The sequence below is a fragment of the Eulemur rufifrons genome, chromosome 19 (assembly GCF_041146395.1).
Source record: "Eulemur rufifrons isolate Redbay chromosome 19, OSU_ERuf_1, whole genome shotgun sequence".
NCBI lineage: Eukaryota > Metazoa > Chordata > Mammalia > Primates > Lemuridae > Eulemur > Eulemur rufifrons.
In genome coordinates this window covers 107,710,527-107,735,476 of record NC_091001.1, presented here as the reverse complement: position 1 = coordinate 107,735,476, position 24,950 = coordinate 107,710,527, and the positions used below count along the sequence as shown (strand labels likewise).

The window sequence follows — 24,950 nt, the reverse complement described above, 5'->3', positions numbered from 1 at the left end:
CCTATTTGTGGCCAGCTGCACTATAGCCAGGCGTGATGTTCTTCCCACCGAACCCTGCTGCCTTTCCTAGGAATCATGTGTCTGGGAAACTCTTGAAACTGGTAATTTGAATGGAAGGAGATAAAGGTAAGAACACAGCTCACCTCCTCTTGCTACCGTGTGCGCGGCCAGACTGCTAGTTCACCGTGTGTCACAGACACCGGCACACAGCTGGGGAGTCTGCTTGTAGGGCTGCAAATCTGACACAAACCTACTGCGACTTAAAGAGCTAGACATTTAGCAACCCTGATTTTTATTCCAGTATGTTGTCTGTGCACCTGCCGTGCTTTAGGGCCTTACCATAAAGGCTTAAGGATGGGCCTAGTTCTCTGCTGAGCCACAGCTGGGAACATTTCTGTGCCTGATCTGTGGGTGCTGTTTGGAGCTGGGCACCAGTTCTGCCTCCAAATGCTTTTTTTTTTTTTTTTTTTTTTAAAAAAAAACACAACGGCTTTAGTGAGGAATAACTGACATGGAAGAGACTGCACATACTTAAAGTATCCAATTTTTTTTTTTTTTTTTTAGACAGAATCTCACTCTGTCACCCTGGGCTAGAGTGAAGTAGCATCATCATAGCTCACAGCAACCTCAAACTCCTTGGGCTCAGGCGATCCTCCGGCCTCAGCCTCCTGAGTGGCTCGGACTATGGGTGCATGCCACAATGCCTGGCTAATTTTTCTATTTTTAGTAGAGATGGGGTCTCACTATTGCTCAGGCTGGTCTCAAGCTCCTGAGTTCAAGCAGTCCTCCCACCTCGGCCTCCCAGAATGCTAGGATTAGAGGTGTGACCCACTATGTCTGGTCTTCAATTTGAATTTTGACACATGTAGACACTGGTAAATCTTCACCACCACCAAGATAATGAACAAAAATTTCCTCCTGCCCTGTTGTCATTCCTTCCTCTGATCTCTTTCACACTATAGTTTGCATTTTCTAGAGTTTTATATAAATGAAATTATTTGTACACTATGTACTCCTTTTTGGTCAGCTTTCTCAGTGTAATTATACTAAGATTCATTCATATTGTTGCATGTATCAATAGTTTGTTCGTTTTGGGGACTAGCATTGTAGAATGGAATACTATTGCATGGCTGTACCAGTTTGTTTATTTCCTGGTTTAAGGGACATTTAGGTTGTTTTTCAGTTTTGGCTATTACTGATAAAGCTTCTCTGAACATTCATGAACAAGGCTTGGTGTAGGTATATGCTTCCATTTCTCTTGGGTAAATACCTAGATGTGGAATGGCTGGGTCATGTGGGAGATGTACATTTAACTTTTTAACAAACTGCCAATTGTTTTCCAAAGTGGTTCATTTTACAATCCCACCAGTTTCAGTTGCTCTACATCTTTGCCAGCACTTGGTAGAGTCAGTCTTTTTAATTTTAGCCATTCTGATATTTGTGAAGTTGTATCTCATTGTAGTTTTAATTCGAATTTCTCCAATGACTAATGATGTTGAGTATCTTTACATGTGTTTATCTGCCATTTGTATATCATCTTTGATGAAGTGTCTCTTGATAAGTTAACTTCTTTATCATTATGAAATGACCCAAAGAATATTACTCTTTGTTCTAAAATCCATTTTATATGATATTAATATTGTTATTCCAGCTTTCTTTTGATTAGTGTTAGCATTGGGTATAATTTTCCATCCTTTTACTTTTAGCCTATTTACTTATTTATTTATTTGAGATAGGGTCTCACTCTATTGCCTGGACTTGAGTGCAGTGGTGTCATCATAGCTCACTGCAACCTCAAATTGCTGGGCTCAAGCAATCCTCTTGCCTCACCCTCCTAAGCAGCTGCGACTACAGGTGTGTGCCATCATACCTGGCTAATATTTCAATTTTTTTTGTAGAGATGGGGTCTCGCTATGTTGCTCAGGCTAGTCTCAAACTCCTGGCCTCAAGTGATCCTCCTGCCTCAACCTCCCAAAATGCTAGGATTATAGGCATGAGCCACTGCACTCAGCCTCTTTGTGTCTTTGTATTTAGTTTCTTGTAGGCAGCTTATAGTTGGGTCTTGCTTTTTTATTCAATCTGATAATCTCTGCCTTTTAATGGATGTGTTTAGACCATTTACATTTAATGTGGTTATTGATATGGCTGGGTTTAAATCTACCAGCTTGCAGTTTGTCTCATCTGTTTTTTATTTTTTCTCTCTCTGTCATCTGTAACTCTTTGTTGTGATATTTAGTGGCTGCTTTACAGTTTATAGTATATATCTTTAACTTACAGTCTACTTTCTGGTGATATCACACCACTTTATGTGTAAGATTCTTACAATAGTATATTTCTATTTCTCCCCTCCTAGGCTTTGTACATTGTTGGATACATTTTACTTATATGTTATAAACTCTACAATAAGTTATTTTTGCTTAGATAATCACCTTTTAAAGCTATTTAAATAATAAGAAAAATACTTTCTACATTTACCCAACATGGTTACTATTTCTAGTGTTCTTTATTCCTTTGCGTGGATCCAGATTTCCATCTGGTATCATTTTCCTTATATCTGAAAAACTTCCTTCCTCGAACATTTCTTGTAGGGCAGGTCTGCTGGATGAATTCTTTCAGCTTTTGTTTCCCAGCTGGAAAAAACAAAGGACCTTATCATTTGGTTTCTAAGGGAGGCTTCTAATCAGGGTTCCAATAACCAGCTTCTAAAGGCAACGCCACCGTTCGTATTGGGGAGTTGCCTGCGCCGGAGCGAGGACGTCTTGGCGCTGCTGGCCGCGCAGGGCCGGGGTCTCGGGACGTTGTGGGTCGGAGCGAGGCCGTCACGGCGCGGTGTCTCTGTGTTCCTTGCAGGTTCCCCCGCCTGCACAGCGCGGTGATCAGGACCTTTGTTCTCGTGCAGCACTACGCCGCCGCGCTGATGGCCGTGAGCGGCCTCCCGCAGATGAAGAACTACACGTCGGTGGAGACGCTGGAGATCACGCAGAACCTGCTCAGCTCCCCAAAGCAGTGCCCCTGCGGCCACGGGCTGATGGTGCTGCTGCGCGTGCCCTGCTCGCCGCTGGCCGCCGTGGCCTACGAGCGGCTGGCCCACGTGCGCGCGCGCCTGGCGCTGGAGGAGCACTTCGAGATCATCCTGGGCACCCCCAGCTCTGGCATCACCGTGGGGAAGCACTTCGTGAAGCAGCTCAAGGTAGGCAGGCGCCGTGCGCAGGGGCGGGAGGTCGTCGGGATGCCTGGGGACCCGCCCAGGGGACCACAAGGGCCGGGGAGGGGCAAGAAACTGCTTAACGGGGCCAGCCATCCTGGCCACCCTTGCACCCGACACTGCCCTGCCACATCAGTCCTCGGGGTTGCAGCATGGCTTTCTTGCTTCCTGGGAGCACGTTTGTCCTTGTCTTTGTTTAGATGACAGTGTTGCCTGCAGAACTCAGCTCCATGTCTTCTCCTCTTTCTGGAAGTGCCCTCTCCAACGCCTCCCATGGGCGGTGCTGGTCCCCGCCTGTCACCCCACTGCTTCCCCCTGGGGGACAGGGCCACCCCCACCCATCTCAGCTCCCCAAAGCCTAGCACAGTGCCTGGCCCACAGTGGATTCTTACTGAACCTGCAGGTGACAGAAAATGCAAAAGTGTTACGGAAGGAATATTGAATAAATGAAGGGGAAAGTATGAAAGGCATGACACCATCCTGAGAAGACAAAATAGAAGACATTAGGGTCAACTGAGGACACGTACTTTCTCCCAAAGCATCAGTCAGTAACATACCCTTGAGCACCCACGACGTGTTCTGGGCGGCTGAAAGGACAGTGGTGAAGTGGACAGTGAGCTTACGGGCAGCATGAAGAGCTTCCTCTTTTATCATAGGACTCACTTTGAGGGCTTCAGGTCCGTGGGAGGACGTCAAGGTTCCCCTGGAGCTGGGCCAGTTGGGAAGTAAGCAGCCTCATGGCTTTATTTCTTTTTAATTATCTGCAGATGTGGCAGAAGATCGAGGACGCAGAGTGGAGACCTCAGACGTACTTGGAGTTGGAGGGCCTGCCCTGCATCCTGATCTTCAGTGGGATGGACCCGCACGGGGAGTCCCTGCCGAGGTGAGCGGAGGGGCTTATGCCCCTGGTGGGCTTCGAGGGGCTGGCTACCTGGGCCCCGGCTGGGGCAAGTGTGCCAGGCTGGGGTATGGTGGCTTGACTGCAGGTGGTGCCATTTGCGCTCATAGGCATCGTGGGTTGTGTGTTTATTGTGATAGTTTCCCAGCAGAGGGCAGTGAAATGCATCTGAGTCACAGGCAGCTTTTTCTGACTCTCAGAGGGCCACTGTCTGGGCTCATCCAGGGGCTATTGCCGGCTGCGTGGGTGCAGGTGTTCTGGGAAGGGGGACAACAGCTGCTGCTTGGAACTGGTTTTTCCAGCACAAAGAGGGGACTGTCTCAAAGGCTGTGTTCCTCTGACGCCATCACAGCCTTGGAGATCTCAGCCACACACCCACTCAGTGTCTCCTGGTGGCCTCTAGGCCTCCACACCGACAGGCAGCCACTAGGACAGGAGTCCCTGGGTCTCCTGGAAGGCAGTCGCTTGGATTAGCAGTGACAGGTTGGCTTTCAGACGTATCCGTGGGGGAGGGCAGGCAGCGGGGCCTTTGCACATCTGTCCTGTGTAACAGCATGTTAAGAGCTGACGTTGATTGAGTTCCTGTTAGGTGCTGGCCACTGTCCTAGATTCTTCTTATGTTTTGTTTCATTTTATTCTCACCTGAGCCCTGGGGAAAGGTAGCATTTCAGTAGTCCCATCTTACTGATGAAGAAACTGGTGTTTATTGAGTTTACTCCAGTACTGAGAGAAGCTGGCGGTGGGCCTGGCTTCTTTCCACTGGGCCACACCACGCTCAGGCAAATGGCACTGTGCGTGCTGTGTGCTCACAGACCAGGTAAAGGAGGCTTTGGAACATTTGACCTTGGTTGTTGCTATTTCACATGGATTAATTCTTCTACTCCTCAACTCCTTAAAGGACTAAGACAGTATCTTAATGTATTTAAAATTTTAGCATTTACTGAGTACCTTCTTTGTACCAGGTGCTGTGGTCTGTGCTAGTCTTTTAACATAGCACTTGCTCTTTGCAGCAGTGGTGTCACTATCCTGTTTTATAGTTGGGTAAATGAAAGGTCACTTGCCTGAGGTCACATGAACAGTAAGTTGCAGAGCCCGATTGGAACCCACATCTGCCCCCTGCAAGCCCTGGGCTTTGGTTGTGTTTCTACTGCAGGACCCAGGGGGTTCTTTCTTCTGCTGCTCATAGATGTCATTTCTTGTTGGTGTCACCTCAATTGCCGTCATATCTCAGCATCTACTACCCTGGCACATGTTAAATGTTGATTAAATAATTAAACATCCACTTATTTCATTTAATCTTCACAGCAATGCACTTAGATAGCCATTATATGTTCCCATCTTTCAGATGGAAAAATCAGAGCCTCAGAGAAGTTGTGCAGCTTGTTGAAATTTCCATCACTAGGAAGTGGCAGAGCTGGGCTTCAAGCTCTACTTTTGTCTGACCCAAAGTCCTTGCAACACAGGACCAAGTACACAGCCGGTGCCCCCCGAGCTGCTGGCCTTCCCATTCGCACCAGTCCCCGGGTCCTAGTGAGGAAGGCAGGGTGTGGTCCTGGTCACCACTGCCTTTAGCACCGCCAGCAGCTCCTCATCTGTCGAAGGCACGTGATAAATGCCCTCCTCTGTGTCCCGCTAGGTCTCTGCGGTACTGTGACCTGCGTTTGATAAACTCCTCGTGCTTGGTGAGAACAGCCTTGGAGCAGGAGCTGGGCCTGGCTGCGTACTTTGTGAGCAGCGAGGTCCCCTTGGAGAAGGGGGCCAGGAACGAGGCCTTGGAGAGTGACGCGGAGAAGCTGAGCAGCACTGACAATGAGGACGAGGAGCTGGGTACGGAAGGTGAGGTGGCCTGGCCCTCAGCCGGGAGTTCCTGCTGGCACATCTTCCTCGGCTTCTGATCTCTGAAGCCTCCTGTACTTGTGTAGACAGCTGTCCGTGGGCCTGGCTGCTTTCCACTGGGCCACGACACACTTAAGCAGGCGGTACTGTGCGTGATGCGTGCTCACGGGCCAGGTAAGGGAGGTTCTGGGACGCTTGATCTCAGTTCTTGCTATTTTGACAGCAGCAGCTCAGCAGGGTCCTGGGCCTGCCTGCTGGGCAGCAGCTCGGGGCGGCAGTTATTTGATCTTTGATGAGGGAGATGGCAGAGCCCTCACCAAGTTCAGATCTGGCTCCCTCCCCTTTCTTTTCTGGTGGTATGAGAAGATGGAAACCCTGTAGGTTCTTCCTAGTTCTAGAATTCTTAAAGAATAGGAAGAACAATCGAGATTTCTTAGAGTTCAAGTCCATGCTTTGTTCATGTTGGTGGAGTCCTACCTGGTGTAGAATTTGCTTATTTCCTCTGTGAACCAACAGTGTGCTGTCCATTACTGAGATTTATGAAAACAGGCCAGTTTCATTTGCAGACTCTTAAAATCTGATGCCATAATTTTAATAGGACACATGAACAAGAACATTGCAAGGCATTTGGCTGTAGTCAACAGTGTGGCGAGGAAAACTAAAAAGCCAATAATACAATAAGTACAAAGCAGTCGTGGAGTGTGGCAGGGTGGAAAGAGATGGACGTGGTCATGGCCTAGGCCTGCAGTCGCTCTCCTCTGTCTCCCGACTGTGGGAACTCTCCTAGCCTCGGCTTGCTCATCTGTAAAATGGGGCTGGAGAGAGCTGCCGGCCCAGGGCCGTCTTTCAGAGACACCACCGCAAGCCTGATACGAGACGCTCCCACTTCCCTGGTGCCGCGGCACGACTCCCTGGCACCTCACGACCCCCCTTTAGTTTCACTGCACCTCTCGGGCCCCAGCCCCCGCCCAACGTACTTGCCCACACTAGACTCGTAGTGGTGGCCGGGCCGCCCTCCTCACCTGTGGGATTCTCCTTCTCTGTTTCACCTGGGAGCCCCTGAGCCCTTCAGGACCCGGGCCAGACGGCACCACTTGCAGCAGTTCTCCCCGCTCCTGCCTCCGGGCCACCCGGCCCTGTCCCCCACCTCATCCACCGTCTGCGGCCGCACCTCACTGGGCCTGTCTGCTCAGTGCCGGGTGCCTGGGGAACGGCAGACGAATGAACGAATGGATGGAGGGATGATACGTGTGAATGCATGTTACAGACTGTAAAGTGCCTGGCAAATGTAAGGGACGGTGATTACGATGCATCTCCAGTGTGTGTGTTTTGCAACAGGCTCCACCTCGGAGAAGAGAAGTCCCGTGAAAAGGGAGCGATCCTGTTCCCACGACTCTGCATCCTCGTCCCTCTCCTCCAAGGCGTCCGGTGAGTCTCCCTAAGACCGTCTTCTGAGGATTCAGAGAATGAGAGGTATAGGACTGTTTGCTGACCCTTTATTTTTCCATCAGAGCTGGAAAGAGAAGGAATCTGTGAAGACCCAGATGCAGTGGAGGGTCAATGTTTCAGGGAACTTGGGATCTGGGACCTTGAGGCCTCTGGGCAGGGCTGCAGGGCTCAGCCGCACTGTTCTCAGGGGACAGCCGTGGACTCTGCCCCTCGCTGTGGCCGGCCGCGGGCAGAGTCCTCGCTGTGCTGGGGGACTCCCTCGGGCCTCTCCACGAAGCTGTTGGGTCGGGAATCGCTCTGCCCTGGGCAGGGGTGTGAGGGCGGCTGTTCTTGTGGAGGGAAGTAGACACGGGAGACTTCGCTGGGGAGAAGTAACAAAAGGCAGCAAGAGCACGTGACCCCTCGCCCGGGACTGCGCTTTGGCGGAGGGAGTGGGCAGTGTGGGTAAAAGGCCTCGCGTGGCCTCTGCCCCGAGGCGTCCCTTGGTCTCCAAGAGCAGTCAGGACCTGCGTACTTGAAACAATGTCCCCTCCTCCTGCCAAAAGCATTTATCGAGAGCCTACCTTATATCTGAGTCAGGGCGTTTAAAGATAAATGAGATACAGACCCTGCCTCAAGGAATTTATCATTCTCAGTAGTTTTTCATACACTTGAAGCGTTACGGTTCCACATGTGAAGACGTAATTAATTCTGTCCCGAGTGGAGGGCAGACTCCGGGGTGGGTGTGGTCACCCCAGGTTTCAGGGAGCAGCTGACCTTGCCGGGGCCCTGGAGGAGGAGTTCCAGGTGGAGGAAACCACGGGCAGAGAGAGGCCCGGGCCTGAGCGTGTGCAGGGCCTGGACGCAGGGAGCGGCCTAGCGGTGGTGGTCTGGCCTGCGGGCGGGCGGGGGCCCGGCTGTGGCTGGGGGGCGGCTGAGAGTCCATGCTGTGTGCTTTGGGGCGAGGGGAGCTCAGAGCCCCCCAGGAGATTTGGCCTGGGGGCATCTGGGGCAGCCGTGAAGGGCAGTGAGCCAGGTGGCGGGGCCTCCCTAACAGATGTCCCCCATGGGGTCAGCACGGGCCTCCTTAGCCCGGCCGGGAGCTCTGTGACCCAAGGAAGCTCCGAGCCGTCGGCTCAGGGGCAGTCGGAAAAGCCTAAGGCTGTGGCCACCGGCATGTTTGCCCGAAACAGTGTAGGGAGCCCGGGGCACAGACAGGAGCAGCCAGGATGTTCTGGCCAGATCATCCCGGGACGTGCCAACCAGGTCCGTCTCTCCTCAGGCTCGGCACTCCTCGGCGAGGCCTCGGCCCAGCCCACGGGGCCCCCCCAGCCGGAGCAGGCCAGGTCACCCCAGCCCTGCGGCCCTTCAGAAGAGGGCAGGGCCCCCAGTGAGAAACAGAGGCCCCGAGTGGGACAGGGGCCACTGTCAGTCGTCAGCAGGCACAGCCCCGGGCTGGCCCCGCAGCCTGACTGTGGCCTCAGGCCCTGCCAGAGGAGCGTCCAAGTGTTGGCCACCTCGTCGTCCTCCCAGCTGTCCTCTTCGGGCTCATCCTCCTCGTCGGTGGCACCTGCCACGGGTGTGCTCGTCCTGCAGGCCTCCCAGTGCTCCATGACCAAGGCCTGCCGCCAGCCACCTGTCGTCTTCCTGCCCAAGCTTGTGTACGACATGGTCATGTCCACCGACGGCAGCGGCCTGCCCAAGGCCGCCTCGCTCCTGCCCTCCCACTCGGTCATGTGGGCCAGCTCCTTCCGCCCCCTGCTCAGCAAGACGATGACGTCCACGGAGCAGTCCCTGTACTATCGGCAGTGGACCGTGCCCCGGCCCAGCCACATGGACTATGGCAACCGGGCCGAGGGCCGCGTGGATGGCTTCCACCCCCGCAGGCTGCTGCTCAGCGGGCCCCCGCAGGTGCGTGTCCCCCACAGCCCCCCAGGACCAGCCTCGTGCTCAAACCTGGAGGCAGTCTTGGGGCGGGCAGTATCCACTTCTTGTTTTGCCATTCCCGTGGCGGGATTTTCTCTGATGGCCCAGGGTGGGCAGGTGACTTCCATTTCTCCTTCGTGGGATGGAGGGGATGGAGGGGAGACATCTCTGGGTGCTGCTTCTGCCTTCAGGCTACGATTCTGCGTTCCCGTGTCGTATCACGGGGCCCCCTGTGTCCTGTGCACGCTCGCTAACAATCAGAAACTCAGCTCTGGAAGGTCTGGTGACCTGTTAACAGTGAGGTGGGGGCTCTGCTTCCCCCTGTCAGCCCTCCCCAGCTCACGGCAGTTCCCTAACAAGCAAAGTCCATTTCACCTCTCGAAGTGGCAGAACCTCCAGGACGTGAGTGTCTAGAGTGGGGTGGGTGTGTGTGTGTGTGTGTGTGTGTGTGTGTGGAAGAGGGGGAGGAGGAGGAGGAGGAGGAGGAGGAGGACTGTGGATCTGGCTTGGCTCTCTAGAACAGAGCAGAGGCTGGGAACTGGGCTCTGGGGTGCTCTGCTTGCATATCCTTCTGTGTTTCTTGAGCTTATAAGAAACATATTATTATATATTATGTTTTATTACTTTTTCTAATTGAAAAAAAAATGTGAGAAAAGAAAATGTTTCTTAACAGGGAGTCTCCATTGCTCCTCATGTTGGATTGGATGTTATCAATCTGTAAACTTTTTGCCTGTGTGATAGGTGAAAAATAGTATATTTTTATTAGTAAGATTTGACGTATTTTTATATATTTCTTGGTCATTGGCATTTTTCAGTGATTTTTCTGGCTGTTTCTCTTGTTTGCTTTTTCTTTAGACCATTTGGCCTTTTCTTATTGATTTGTGGGAGTGCTTTAGATATTACAGATTTTTGTCCTTTGTTTATTATATGTATTGCAAATATTTTTTTCTGAAGCCCACTCCTCCCAGTTGTATGTCATATTTTTCCTCTTTAAAGTTAGTTCTTTTCATTCATTAACAATTGCTGAGTTTCTGGCTGTGAACCGGCACCAGGCCCTGTACTTGGAAAGTGCATCCCTGGAGTGACTGTCACGGGGTGGGTGCGGGGAGGATCCCAGGCCAGCCCACGGGTGCTTCTCTAGTCAGTTGTAACCAAAAGGAACGAGGATTAGTAGTCAATGTGCTGTCCTGGTGCTGGGCTGAGGGAACAAGGGGCTCTGAGACACAGGAAGAAAGAGAAGGAAGAAGGGAAAAATCGTTCTTTCCTGAGTTTAGGAGGAGAAAGATGCCAACTTTTTACGTCTTGTACAATGAATTGTATTATCCTGCTATGGACGTATTAAGAGCAATTTGCAATTTTCAAGATTCCTAAGATAATGTTTTTCATTGTCAGTGCATTTTTTTTTTTTTTTTTAAGAAAGCTTTCTTCAGCTTGGGATTAAGTCCTATTTCTAACAGCTTAACGGCCGTGACTGGTTGAAATCTGGAGGCACATCTGCAATGCTGTGTAGACAGACAGGCCTCCTGCTCTCGGGAGTCCATCTCTCCACCTGCCAGGGTCCTGGAGGCCACATTTCCCCTCCACTGTCTGTGCGTCCACGGGCTCTTGTTTTAATGGCGGGAGGTGTAGGTGAGGTGGGTGGCACCAGGCGCGTCAGGTGTCAGCCCGCGCCTGGCCGTGGATGGGATTCCTAACCGCGGGCTCTGATGGCCACGTTTCCGCAGATCGGGAAGACGGGCGCCTACCTGCAGTTCCTCAGCATCCTGTCCAGGATGCTCATCCGGCTGACGGAAGTGGATGTTTACGACGAGGAAGAGATCAACATCAGTGAGTTATCTGCTTGGTGACACTCGGGCGTCCAAGCCTTCATCACTTTCTCAAGTGACTTTCGCTCTGTTGCACTTTCTAGATGGAATCCTCCGATTCATGGTCAGACTTGTCTCAGGGGCCGAGAGGGCTGCTGTTTACTCTTTCCTTGTAGTTGTCTTTCTCGACACCACCTTGGTACCTCGGAGGCCTTTGTGGGGATAAGATTACGGAAGTCATGGCTACTGAGTACCTTCTGTGTGTCGGGCACTGAGCTAGAGACTTTACATAAATTACATAAAATGTAAAGCTAGAGACTTTACCTAAGTCCCCTGTGCCACACCGTGGGATTGACATTGTTATTCCCCTTTCCTGGTAGCAAATGTGCTCAGGAGCCAGGCTGGGGGTGGCACAGCTGGAATTAAACTAGATGTGACTGTTGCCTCTAGAAAGTGGACTCAGGAGATTTCCTCCATGGACACTGAGCACATTGGTCCATATCTTGGGGCAACATAGGAGATGACAGCTCCACGCACGTTATTGCCCCTGGAGACCTTCCCCTGGGCGAGGTGTGGAGGTGGAAGACGGTGATGTTGATGATCCTCACCCTGTGTAGGCCTAGGCAAATGCGTGTGTTTGTGATTTAGTTTTTAACAAAAAGTTTAAAAAGTAAAAAAAAAAAAAAAAAAAAAAATGTTTTTAATATAAAAAAGCTTATACAATGAGGATGTAAATAAAGAAAACATTTTCTGTACAGCTGTACAATGTGTTGCTGTTTTAAGCTAAGTGTTATTGCAAACGAGTCAAATAGTTAAAAAAATAGTTCATAAAGTAAATAAGTTATAGTAAACTTAAGGTAGTTTATTATTAAAGAATGTTTTTTATAAATTTAGTGTAGCCTAAGTGTACAGTGTTTATAAAGTCTACAACAGAGTACAGTGGCGTCCTGGCCTTCACACTCACTCACCCAGAGCAACTTCCAGTCCTGTAACCTCTATTTATGGTAAGTGCCACTTAATTGTATTGTGGCTTTCCATGTTTAGACAGACAAATCCTTACCATTGTGTTACCATGGCCGACAGCACTCAGTACCGTAAGGTGCTGTGCAGGTGTGCAGCCTAGGTGTGTGGTCGGCTGTCCACCTAGGTTTGTGTACGTCTACTCCATGAGGTTAGCACAATGACAAAATCATTTAACGTTGCATTTCTCGGAACGTGTCCTGTTAAGGGACACATGACGGTAAGTCATTTTTACTTCCTATTTTGTCACACATTTCTGTTTCTGTCGATCTCGTAGACCTCAGGGAAGATGCGGACTGGCATTACGTGCAGCTCGGTGACTCCTGGCCAGACCTGGAGCTGTTCAAGAAGCTGCCCTTTGACTACATCATTCACGACCCCAAGTACGACGACGCCAGCCTGATTTGTTCACACCATCAGAGCGTGAAGAGTGAAGGTCAGACTTCTGCATCCCTTGTTCCACCTCCTTCCAAAGTGCTTGGGCAAAGCCTCTGGAGGGGGGAGCTGAGTCATGTTAGGAATGAAGTCTAGTCGTGGTGAATCAGCCAGCGAGACCCCATGCAGAACTGAGATCACCCCTCCCTGTAGGAGCAAGGGGCCGCCACGGAACCGTGAAAGAAAGACATGCTGCTCAGGAAGCACGAGTGGTGGCAACAACACGCTTGCCGATTTGTCACAGTCAGAATTTTCCACAGGCTCTGGTTAATAGAGGATAGAAGGCGTGCATGTTTACTTATGAACTTGGAGTTGTACACGTGTTCGCGCTCCTCGCTCAGCCTCTCGCTTTCTCCCTGCCTGCCAGACCCCCGGCTTCCACGGGGTTGCGTCTGCGCAGAACTCCGCGGCGTGGCGGGGCCGGTGTGACGATAACGTGCGCTAGGACAGTTTGGCAAACGCAGTGGGAGACTCGCCAGTCTCCAGTTTAAACCAACAACTTTATCTTTGTTGCTTTCAGAGTAGATCCTCCACTGGGGTCCTCCTCACTGGCCAGTCTCTAGCGAAGGCTTAGTGTTAACCTTAGTCCTGCCTCGTCATTTGAAAAAATGAGGGCAAGTCACCTGCAATATGATATTTGCATATTAAGTATTGCAATTGACAGTATTGACAATTGATTTAAATTGTCTTCTGGTGACTTGTGGTCACTTAGGTCCACACGTAGACACCGTATGAATAGTCCGTCGGTTTATCCCACTGAGACTTTGTCGTTTCCTTTGGTGAGCCGCCTCCCCTCAGGGCCCAGGTCGGTGAGAGGCCATCCTCGGTGACCACACTGTTGCCTGGTTATTTGGGGCATTCCAGTTAGTTTTGGCTTGAGCAGGCGGGGGATGAAATATTTGCTTTGCTTCCTGCTGCTCTTTAACGCTGGGGAATCTGGTGCAGACAGAGGGATGTCCCGGAAGCCGGAGGACCTTTACATGCGGCGTCAGACGGCGCGGATGAGACTGTCCAAGTACGCGGCGTATAACACGTACCACCACTGTGAGCAATGCCACCAGTACATGGGCTTCCACCCCCGCTACCAGGTAGGCCCCGGGCGCCAGGCCTCTCCTGGCTCACGCTGGCCGTGGGTCCACCCACGTGTTTGACCGCAGCCCACGTCATTTGTTCCCCTGTTCTTTCATGTTTTCATTCCAGAGTGGACAATGGAGAGTTCTGGAAGCCCTTGCTTCTGGTCTGCTTGCATCCTCGGTTCCCTTCAATAGTCTGAAATTATTGCTGACGCCAGAGAACAGTGGTTCTCCTGGGGTCGCAGGTTGATCAGTGGCCAGGTTTCCTGGCTGTGGAGGTCATCTTGTCTTCCGGCCCTAGCGATTTGGGAAGTCAGTCGGGTGCAGCAGGCACAGGGGCCGCAGAGACGAAGGAGACGAGTACGCTTTGTCCCCATCCTCCAGACTCAGTCTGGGATGGAGATGTGCACGGCGGCAGAACTTCAGAACCACTTGAAGGAGGCAAAAAGAGCATAGGAACTGTATTGATAAGGGGCAGACTCTGCATTCCTTGAGCACCTACTGCATGCCAGTCAGTGTGCCCATCACTTTTTATGGATCAGTCCCTCCCAGCCTTTTTACATGGTAGAAAATATTTGTCCTAGACACACAGAAATGGACAAGGCTACCGACTTGAGCTCCAGCGACCTGCAGCCCTGGCTGGTCACCTGAAGCCACACCTATAATCCACTCGGGGTGCACTGGTTAGGAACTGTCCCCTCTAGTTTCTCATTTCGCACTGAAGCCTCATTGTCCCCATTTTATAAATGAAATCTATCTGGGCGGGAAGCAGAGGATGTGGAAGCATCAGTAAGAATTTGCCGAGGGCCGAGGCGGAAGGAACAGCCTGTGCAGAGGAGGGGAGGCCGGGTCTTGGGGACAGGAAGTGACCTGCGTTGGGTGTCACTGGAGCCAAGTGTGGGGCGGGTAGACTCAGGCCAGGAGGCCAGAAGGGCGGGCAGAGATCTGACCAAGGCCCAGGTACCATGAGGAGGGGTGGGGACTTTTGCAGTGAGAACTGGGTAGAGCCAGATACAGGCAAAGCTGCAGTCTTGACGAGTGTCTTAACAGCCACGTGGAGGCGTACAGGGGCCTCCGAGGCTGGTTCTTTCTTCTTGGAGACAGAGTTTTTCTTTCAAGGCAGAAAAAAATATATGTGAAGACATTCTCCTGATTTTGAAATTTAGGGACTTGGAAAGGACTCGAGAATGTGAGTCCCAGTCATCTCAATAAGCATCAGCGGTGACTTGTGGCCTTGTACCCTTGGGCCGCATTAACAGAGGGCAGAGTGCAGGGTGGGAGGGACCAGGAGCCTGTACCCTGGGAGGCTGGGCCACACCTGGCCTGTGTTTAGGGGGTGCTCAAGTCTGGGGGCCGTAGTCAGAGAGGAGCACACCTGGCAGGTGCAGGGACTTGGAACCAGTGGGTGAGGGACATGGAGGGCACGTGACCTCCGGGCGGCCTTCTCCACACCTCTGTGCTTCTGCTCATGCTGTTCCCATCTCCTTCACCTGCCAGGGCTCCCCTGACCTTTTCTGTGAAACTTCTCGGTTGCATCCTCCTTTGTTTCTCCCCCAAGTCAAATCTCTCTCTCCCTCATCTCTGCTGCCGAAGGGCTGTGTGGCTGCGGCCACCGTGGGAGTTCAAGGCCACTGTGCGCAGGTCTGCCTTTCTCCAGCCCAGAGCACGTGCTGGGAGGGCGGCTGTGGGAGGGCCCTGAGAGGACGCCCGTGGGCAAGGCCGGGCTGCAGGCCACACGCGAGAGCAGCCTGTGCAGACCCGGAGTGGGGGGTGGCTGGTAAGTGGAGGCTGGAGGAAGTGGCTAAAGTGCTGGTAGACATGGGGACAGAACTGAGCCTAAGACCTCTGAGTGTCAGTTTCCACATCTGCAAAATGGGGATGGTGACAGTACCCTCTCCTAGGACTGTTAATCAGGACATGAAAGGGACAGAACAGGGCCTGGCACGCAGTGTTATGAAAGTGTGTGAGCAGATGCAGTTGTCTTCTTACTACTGCGCTGCTGCGCATGATAACTAGGACAGAAAAATACATCTGTGAGAATTAAAGCATGCATGCTGCAGTTTGTGACCCACAACAGGCCGGGTCACATCCAGACTCCAGAGGGCTTGATGCCTGCGTGGCGTGGCTGGGGGCCGCACCATCGGGGTTGCGGACGGAGCAGGCTGTGCTGTGTGCGTGGCCTTGGGCGTGCTGGCCCCGTCACCAGACTTGGGTGTCTGTGCTTTGCACTGGAGCCACGCTGTGGGTTTCTCACACTATGGGGTGGAGGCGGCTGTGACCTGCGTGGTGTCGTGGCAGGAGGGGCCTGGGACCTTCTGGGAAGCAAGGCGGACCCTGATGACAAGTTTTGTCCTTTCCCCTCTCACCGCAGCTCTATGAGTCCAGCCTGCATGCCTTCGCCTTCTCTTACTCCATGCTAGGAGAGGAGGTCCAGCTCCACTTCATCATCCCCAAGTCCAAGGAGCACCACTTTGTCTTCAGCCAGCCCGGGGGCCAGCTGGAGAGCATGCGGCTGCCCCTCGTCACGGACAAGGTACTGGCCCAAGCCGCGGTGGGGCAGATCTAAGTGGCTTTATGTGGTCCCCGAGCTGGGGCACCAGAGTCAGTAGCCACCTGACAAGTTGGGGCATGTGGAGCAGAGCAGAGGCGCCGACATGGTGACTGAACTTGGAGCAGGCTGGTGTAGCGCATGGAGGCACTCAGATTCCAGTGTCAGTCTTGTTCTACCATTCACTAGTTGTGTCACTTGGACTTGTCACTTAATATCCCTGAGCCTCAGTTTCCTCACCTGTAAAGTGAGGCAATGATAACTCCTGAAAAAGCTTGTGGTGAAAATTATTTGAATAGCCCATGTAAGGAGGGCACCAGCACCGTGCCTGGAAGATAACAGGTGCTGGAGAGACGTTTGTCCCCTCCCCCGGCTTCTCTTGAATTCTCTCTGTCATGGAGCATCGTGAACAGTCTTGGGCAGACAGAACAGCACAGTGAATCCCTGAGGGCCATTCTCCAACTTCAGCCTTGTTTTGTCCTTCTGTCCTCATCTCCCTTCCTGTGTTGTTTGGAAGTAAATCCCAGATGTCACGTATTTCATCTATAAATATGTCAGTATATGTCTCTGAAAGACACATTCCCTTTATCTTTTGAAAAGATTACTCTTAATAATCCACTGTCTTTGTGGCCACCATTCTTCTTACAGAGATGCTCCTTGCAGGGCTCTTGGCTAGACAGTTCCAGCCTCACAGTCTCAGAGTCCACCGGCTGCTCTTGAACTAGCCCCAGTAACACAGGCCGTGGGGAGAAGGCTGCCTTTCCTTCTACCTGTGCAGTTGAACCTGGCCTTTCAGACCCAGCCGTCTATTAAGCAATGAAAACATTTGTAAAGCACCAGAGAAGACACTGTAAGGTGTCTCCTACACCGTGGGCTGGGGTTGGGGATGTTGCAGAGACACTCCTGGGTGCAGCATAAGAGCTGGGATTTGTCCCGCTCTCTGCCTGCGTCCCAGCTTTCCCATCAGACCTGGCCACGAGCACCAGCTGCATGCACAGCTTTGTTGCAGGTGCTTGGACAGTTCGGAGGGAGCAGAAACCCTGGCTTGGCCAGATGAGCTCATTGCTAGGGAAGGAGTTGAGGAAACCTAGTTACTTACGTGAAAGATATTGCAGCCTGAGTGTATGACTATCTAGCTACATGGGAAAGCGATTGGGGGTGCCATGTGCTCACCGTGTGTGGAGGATTGAAGACACACGGGGTAACCTGTACTCTGAGCACAGTATTAGATCCAGTATGAGAGGGTGATGGATTTGGCTGCTTGATATATGCCAGTTAGTTTCTGTCGCCTAACAAACCACTTCCAAACACGCATTTATTTAGCTTGTGATTCTGCGGGCCAGCAGTTCGGCTTCGCTCAGCCTGATGGACGGTTGCTGTGGCTCAGTTGTGCCCGCTCGGGGTCTGCAGTGAGCTGTCAGGTCAGCCGGGGCTGGCTGGTTGGAGTGGGCTCCGCAGGGATGTTCGTCTCTGCTCCGTGCGGTGTCCCGTCCTCCAGCAGGCTGGCCCCACTGTTCACGTGCGAATCTTCTCAGGGCAGACTTGGAACTGGTGTGGCGCCATTTTTCCTGCACTTTATTGGTAAAAGGTCACGAGGCCTGCTCGGATTCTAGGAGTATGGCAGTCGTCTCCATCATGTGATGGAAGGTGCTGCAGGGTCACACGTCAAGGGCGGGGAATGACTGTGACCACGCTTACAGACATACCTCACCGTACCCCTACTTTGCAGAGTCACGAGTACATCAAAAGTCCGACGTTCACTCCCACGACTGGCCGTCACGAGCACGGACTCTTCAACCTGTACCACGCGATGGACGGCGCCAGCCACCTGCACGTGCTGGTGGTGAAGGAGTACGAGATGGCCATCTACAAGAAGTACTGGCCCAACCACATCATGCTGGTGCTGCCCAGCGTCTTCAACAGCGCCGGCGTGGGTAGGTGTTCCTGACTCAGCGGCGTCTGTGCGCGAAGACTCCGGAGAAGGAATATTCCAGAGATGAAAGAGTTAAACGTTTGACAGCAAGCCTTTTGTTTTGGGACTTTTAAAGCCATTTTGCTTTGTTTGACTGTCTTATGAATATTCCTTTTTCCCGATGTTTGGTTATCAGTTCATATTTGCAGTGGTTAGAAAAGGAAGGATAAGGAAGACACGTGTGAGTACGACTTGCAGCATTTTCCTCTCTCTAGTTTCTCCCCTGAGTTGAGGGCCGTGGTCAGTGGCAGTGACACATTAGGACAGTCGGAGCCGGCTTGTCTGGCTGCCTTGACCGGCGGGTCTAACCGGGGCCTGAGCTGGCTCTTGTGCCCGTTGCAGGCGCCGCCCATTTCCTCATCAAGGAGCTGTCCTACCACAACCTGGAGCTCGAGCGCAACCGGCAGGAGGAGCTGGGCATCAAGCCGCAGGACATCTGGCCCTTCATCGTGATTTCCGACGACTCCTGCGTGATGTGGAACGTGGTGGACATCGACTGTGCCGGGGACAGGAGCAGGTGAGGTGTCCCGAGAGCTTTGCCTGCCCCCCAGCTGCAGTGACAAACAAGCTGTCCGGGGAATGCTGTCCCCGCTGCGAGGACCAGAGGGCCCCTCCATCAGAAGGCGTGGCCTGCGGTGGCCCGAGCCCTGGGTGTGGCACAAGTGGACTCATATTCCAACCCTGGCTTGCTTTTAATTTTAAAAAATTGTTATTGAAGTATAATCATACAGAAAATCACATACTTTATATTAAGTGTAATATGTACATACAGAAAAGGAATTTTCGTAAACTGAGCACACCCGTTTAACCAACTCGATATCGAGAAAGGGACGTCCTCCGCCAGGTCCCCCCTGCCACTCGCAGCCCTGCCCTGCCCGCCATCCTCACCGCTGACTGCTAGCTTGACATTTATTTGCTGTGTGACTCTAGGCAAACGACTGAATCTTTTTGGGTTCTAGCCGCCTCATCTTTGACAGGTGCTTTGTTAACACCTGCGCTAGAGGTCTGTTGTGAGGATTAACTAAATTATGATCCGCAGTGTGTTCAGCACATAGAAGCAGCATGACAAATGTGACGTGCTTAGCGGGGTGCCTGGCCCCTGCGGGGGACACGCTGGGTTCTGGCCACACTGGCCCGTCCAGTGTGTGGTGCAGTGGCAAGGCCAGGTCCCGCTGGCCCGTGCACAGCCCCTTGCTGCTGCTGCTTGCATGTCAGCCTCGGGACGCCACTCCCCCACCTTCAGCAGGGAGTTTTCCTGGTCGGAAAGGAACGTGTCTTTGAAGTACATCATGCAGCACATCGAGGCCTCCCCCGACATCACGCACTACGCCCTGATCGGCCTGCGCAAGTGGTCCAGCAAGACCAGGGCCAGCGAGGTGCGTGAGCCTTTCTCCCGCTGCCACGTGCACGACTTCATCATCCTGAACGTGGACCTGACCCAGAACGTGCAGTACAACCAGAACCGGTGAGCGCCCGCGGCCCTGGTGGGCGGAGCCCTGAGTGGGAGGCGGCCTCCGGCCGGACTTGGACAGGTCTCTCCCCTTTGCCCCGAGGGTCCCCCTGGGCCAGGGCTTCCGCCCCGCAGCTCCAGCCTGGCCCTGCTTCCGGTCCTCAGTTTTCTAGTGCCGTATATTTTTGTATATTCACATAAGATCACTCAACTTCATCAATCCTTGTGAGACTTCACTTTAGTGAGTCATGTCGGACGATGTGTTTCTCTCGACACGTTGCCTTTTAGGAGCTCTAGCACTGAAGACAAGGATGAAGTAATTTCCGTAGTTTGTTCTCTAAACATCTCGCCACAGAAGTGCTCATGTCTCCGGAATAATTCAATTGCCAGTTGCTTGCTGAGCACCTGGCTGTGCCAGGCAATGGGCGCGGCCGAGAGGGCCTGCCGGGGAGGTTTGCAGCCAGGCTGCCGGGTCTGCCGGAGTCTGGGTTCTGCCACTGACCGACTTTGCAGTTTAGGCACGTGAATCATTTCTGAGCCTCGTTTTCCTCACTAGTATTTTACCCCGGGGGGTTGTTTGTTGTTTCTTTCTAACAGATCAGAGAGGTAGTGTTGGTGCCTGCACTTGGCGTGTGGCCATCGAGCAGCAGTGTTTGGTGGTGCAGGCCTTAGGTGCACGCTGCCCCTCCTGGTGCACAGACGTTGCTGTTTGCCTCGTTTGTTCTCCTTGTAACCCCTTCTAGAGTAAGGTCTGGAGGCAGGCTGGAAGCCCACCCCACCCTCTCAGCTCCCCAGGACAGAGCCCACGCTCTGGGTGTCTGGGGGCAGTGACGGGGGTGTGAGCTGTGTCCCCTCACACCTGCTTCCCCTCTGTCCTGAGCAGGTTCATGTGCGACGACGTGGACTTCAACCTGCGGGTGCACAGCGCCGGCCTCCTGCTCTGCCGGTTCAACCGCTTCAGCGTGATGAAGAAGCAGATCGCGGTGGGCGGGCACAGGTCCTTCCACATCACGTCCAAGGTGAGCCTCTGCGTCTGCGCATCCTGCCACTGTTGTGGTGTGGAAATGGTGGGAGCCTTCGGGAGAGGAAGCAGCGTCTCTTTCCCGGGAGTGGAGCGGAGCTTGACCCCCGGGGAGTGTGCGCAGAGGTTTGTAACAACTGGGGAAAGGAGGCTCCATGGGGTTTCTCTTCTCTCTGATTTTAACCCTGTCCTGTCGACTTCTGCTCAGTGTGAGACCGCCACCAAGGCATCCTGTGCTGGCTAAGGTCCAGGGCCGCATTCTTCTCTGGGCCCTGGGCTGGTGCCTGGCCACGTAACTGAATGGCCCTGCAGGCTAGCTCGATGGCCATGCTGTCTGCCCACAGGCCAGCCTCGGGTGGGGGGAGACATGATCCCCTTGTGTCTGTTCTAGCTGAGCAGACCTAGGGAATTTAAGATGTCAAATCACAGCAAGACCTGAGAGTTGTGTGTCTTCTGGGAAATCATGCAGGCTGGGGTACCTCTGCCTGAAGGTCTCCCCGATCCTGTGGGCCAGAGCCCCTTTCTCTGTCACCTTCTGTCTGTCTGGTATCCTGCCCTGACACCATCAGTCAGTTTCGGTACCAGCTGCCTTTTCCAGCCTCTGTCCTTCCTGGTCTCTGCTAACTCCTTCTGTAGTTACCTGCTCTGAGCTGGGCTGCGTCTAGCTGCAGACACCAGCTCCCTCCTCCACCTGCCCCTGGAGGCAGGGATCAAAGCCTTCTCTGCCCCTGAAAGCCCGTCCTCATTTCTCTTGCAAAGTAGCAATACTTTTCAGTAAAAGGCCTGTACTTCCAGAAGGACTTGGGAATCAGAGTTAAGGCCCCCAACCCGCTACCACCATTGAAATTTTTAAATTAAAATTGTGTTAGATTTGTAGTTTAATTTGGGGAGAATTGAGATCTTCACCATGTTAAGCCTTTTCTACCAAAGAGCTGGATGTGCCTTTAAAGATCATTTTTCTCTTGTGTCCTTTGGTGCCACTTAAAAACTCTCAGGTATTTTTTCTTTATTCCTATTTTGGGCATAATCTTATTTTTCCATTAGGTTTCAGTGCATATCGATTATATATAGGAAAGCTAGTAATGTCTTATCTTACATATGAGTGAAATCACTTAATTGCTTTCATTTCTTTATTCATTAAATATTTACTGAGCACCCAATCCCTTTGCTTGGAGTATATCCCAGAGGCTGAGACAGAGGTTAAGTATTTAGTTCAGCACTGTAGTGAGAAGTACCCCAAAGGTGCAGCGTGTGTCACAGGGACTGTAGGGGAGTCTGTGGGAGTGTCCCTGAGAAAGTGACACTGGCAGAGACTGGAGGGTGGGAGAGCAAGAGCTGTGCGTCCAGGCAGGGGCAGAACGTGGGTGAAGCCACCGAGCAGGGTGAGGAAGAGAGTGGCCGCGAGGAGCTGGGGAAGTAGGTGGGCCTTAGCCAGGCGAGAGTTCTAGACTTTTCTCTAGGAGTCATTGCAGGATGTCCCGCAGAGGGTCTGATTAGTTTTAATTACACGTATTAAATGTAGTCTCTCTAGCTGCACCATGGAAAACATGCCAATGATGGAGTGAGTGCCCACGGCCTGGGTGTCCACCCTGGAGGGGAGGGGCCGTGGGGACAGGCCGTATTCAGGTCCCTGGCACTGGCCCTCCCCGAGGCAGGCGTCACTGGGTGTGGGGAAGAGTCCCCCAGGTCCACAGTTCTCTCATTCGCTCTAGACCAGATAGCCGGTTTCCTGCACGGAATGATCAACGTCTCTAATTCTTACTGATCATGTTAGTTAGTTTGCATGTGTCCCACTTTGGTAAAACCTCATTTTTCTCGACAGAGGATTTCATTTTTGAAGTCTGTGTTCCGCATTCCCGGCATTCCCCTGAGCAACACAACCTTCCCTGCTGGGGCCGCCCCGAGCCCCTGGGTCCAGCCTAGAAGCCTTGGGAGGGCCCTGTCCCCTCCGGGCAGCTGGAAGTGGCCTGACGCCCCTCGTCCCGTGCAGGTGTCCGAGAATTCTGCAGCAGTCGTGCCAGCCCAGTACATCTGCGCCCCCGACAGCAAGCACACGTTCCTCGCGGCCCCCGCCCAGCTCCTGCTGGAGAAGTTCCTCCAGCACCACAGCCACTGCCTCTTCCCGCTCTCCCTGAAGAACCATGGCCACCCCGTGCTGTCCGTCGACTGTTACCTTAACCTGGGATCTCAGGTGACCTTCAGAGGGGGCACCGTGGAACGCGTAAATCAGAGAATCCTGGAACAGATGAGCTAGAATCTAGGGCTCTGAGTCCTCACGGGTCAACTACTGTGTCTCAGGTGGTTACTCCACTTTACAGCTGGTAGTAGCCAGGCGAGAGCGCTGAGACAGCTGCCCAGGTATAAGAAGTTACGAGTGAAACCCGATTCTGATGCCAAAACATTTCCATTCCCAAGTGAATCCATGTGTAGATAAATCTGGATGAATCTCCTGGAACTGATTTTGAGGCTATAGATCTGGAAATAACATGAAAATATCTCTGCCCTCCCCACCCCCGAAATCTTGAGCTTGACCAAGTAGGTAGCATTTGTTAGAGGCAAACCCGGAGTATGATGTTATTGAGTATTTTGTGGGAAACGGTGTTTTTCTCTTGGCTTCCTCCTTTTTCAGATTTCTGTTTGCTACGTGAGCTCCAGGCCCCACTCTTTAAACATCAGCTGCTCCGACTTGGTATTTAGTGGCCTCCTGCTATACCTCTGTGACTCTTTCGTGGGAGCTGGCTTTTTGAAAAAGTTTCATTTTCTGAAAGGTAACTTACCCCATTGCAATCCTGAACCCTGACTTGAATGGCTGTCACCACCTGGGTCCTCCGAGGAGGTGTCCTCTGGGGCTGGTCCTGCTGCCAGTGGGTAACTGAGGCTCAGAGAGGACAAGCAACTGCCCCGACCAGGAAGGCTGGGGCTGGGTTCTCGGGGGGCTCTCTCTCCCCTGTTCCTGTCCAGGGAGAGACAAGACACATCCCCCTTTCTTTCAGTCACACTGCAGATATATCCAACTGTGTTCCTTTTCCTCCTAAATCCTTCCCATCAATGCCGTGGTCCCCTTAGATGCCGCTTCCTCCTGGCAGAAGGTCCTTCCTCCTCACCTCAGGACGCACCGCGTGCTCCTGTGCTCTTACTCTAATCTTTCTGCTTTCCGTGCTGGAGCGGCTGAGAATGGCAAGCTCTTGTTCTGCATGACTTTGAAAAAAATGATTTCCAGTCTGTGTTTCCAATCCTGATCGGTCCCTAAGTGATCTTCACTTTCCTTGGTGGTTCTTCGCTCTGACCGTCCTGTCTAGCAGGTAGTTAATGGGCACCAGCAGTGTGCAAGGCCTTGGGGAAGACTGAGTGGTGTCTAGAGCATCTGTGTGTCAGGAATCACTTCCGCTAAAGGGAGGACTGGATGTGCAGAGAGGGAGGAGAGAGACGAGATGAAGGAGACCTGGTTGATGTATCGCTGTATGCCAGGAGGGAGAGGAGGGAGCGTTGCCGAGGCTGGGCACAGGGGGAGCTGCCCCCGCCTGGACGGGTGGGCAGGCTCTGGCTGGGTGAAGAAGGGGGTGAGGGTGGGTGGGGTGTGCAGGGGTGTGAGCCGAGGGCTGGAACTGAGGATGCTTGGTTTGCGACGCTCAGCTTTCCTCTGCCCCCATGGAGTCTCCCCGCCAAACCCGCCACATGCCACTGTACTGTCCGTCTGGCTAAGAATCGTCCCGAAAGAAACAAGGGACTTTGCCCTTCCAGGCGGTGCCCGATCTTGTTACTGCCAGTAGCATCCAGGCGGTGACTTTCATCTGAGTAAACTCACCCTCCTCCTCCCCACGCCTCTGCCCTCTCTGCGCAGGTGCCACCCTGTGTGTGATCTGCCAGGACCGCAGCTCGCTCCGCCAGACGGTCGTCCGCCTGGAGCTGGAGGACGAGTGGCAGTTCCGGCTGCGAGATGAGTTCCAGACGGCCAATGCCAGGGAGGACCAGCCACTCTTCTTTCTGACTGGACGACACATCTGAAGAAGACACCAGCAGGTTTTCTGGAAGAGCGGAGTGTTCAGCACCCTCATGCTGTTGAGGCTAAAGGAAGTTCTAGAACCACGGGGTGTTTGACTGGAGCAGACCCCAGACACTCTCTGCGGCACAGCCCCTCACGGGGCGCCGAGGCCCAGAGGCCCTGGTCTCCGGAGCCAGGAGGAGGAGGAGGAGGAGGAGGAGGAAGATGTTTCTGGGAAGGGCAGGACGAAGCCTGGACTCCCAAGTGCTGGGCCAGACGGCCCTGGGCTGTTTTGAAGTCCCTTTCATGAAGAACAAAGTTTTACTTCCTGTCATGTCACTCACGTGCTTC

General features: G+C 52.8%; 1 protein-coding gene across 1 annotated transcript in view; it reads left to right on the top strand.

Annotated features, from left to right (window-relative positions):
- GREB1 (growth regulating estrogen receptor binding 1) overlaps nt 1–24,622 on the top strand; it is a 64,525-nt gene extending 39,903 nt beyond the window's left edge. The window contains exons 17-32 of the mRNA XM_069494748.1: nt 2,851–3,190; nt 3,973–4,088; nt 5,740–5,939; nt 7,278–7,367; nt 8,650–9,278; nt 11,018–11,120; nt 12,396–12,554; nt 13,499–13,641; nt 15,998–16,159; nt 17,904–18,108; nt 18,489–18,663; nt 19,393–19,611; nt 20,480–20,615; nt 22,608–22,808; nt 23,247–23,385; nt 24,459–24,622. Coding sequence (XP_069350849.1) covers nt 2,851–3,190; nt 3,973–4,088; nt 5,740–5,939; nt 7,278–7,367; nt 8,650–9,278; nt 11,018–11,120; nt 12,396–12,554; nt 13,499–13,641; nt 15,998–16,159; nt 17,904–18,108; nt 18,489–18,663; nt 19,393–19,611; nt 20,480–20,615; nt 22,608–22,808; nt 23,247–23,385; nt 24,459–24,622 — 3,181 coding nt within the window. The remainder of the gene's footprint in view (nt 1–2,850; nt 3,191–3,972; nt 4,089–5,739; nt 5,940–7,277; nt 7,368–8,649; nt 9,279–11,017; nt 11,121–12,395; nt 12,555–13,498; nt 13,642–15,997; nt 16,160–17,903; nt 18,109–18,488; nt 18,664–19,392; nt 19,612–20,479; nt 20,616–22,607; nt 22,809–23,246; nt 23,386–24,458) is intronic.
- The last annotated feature ends 328 nt before the right edge of the window (nt 24,623–24,950 follow it).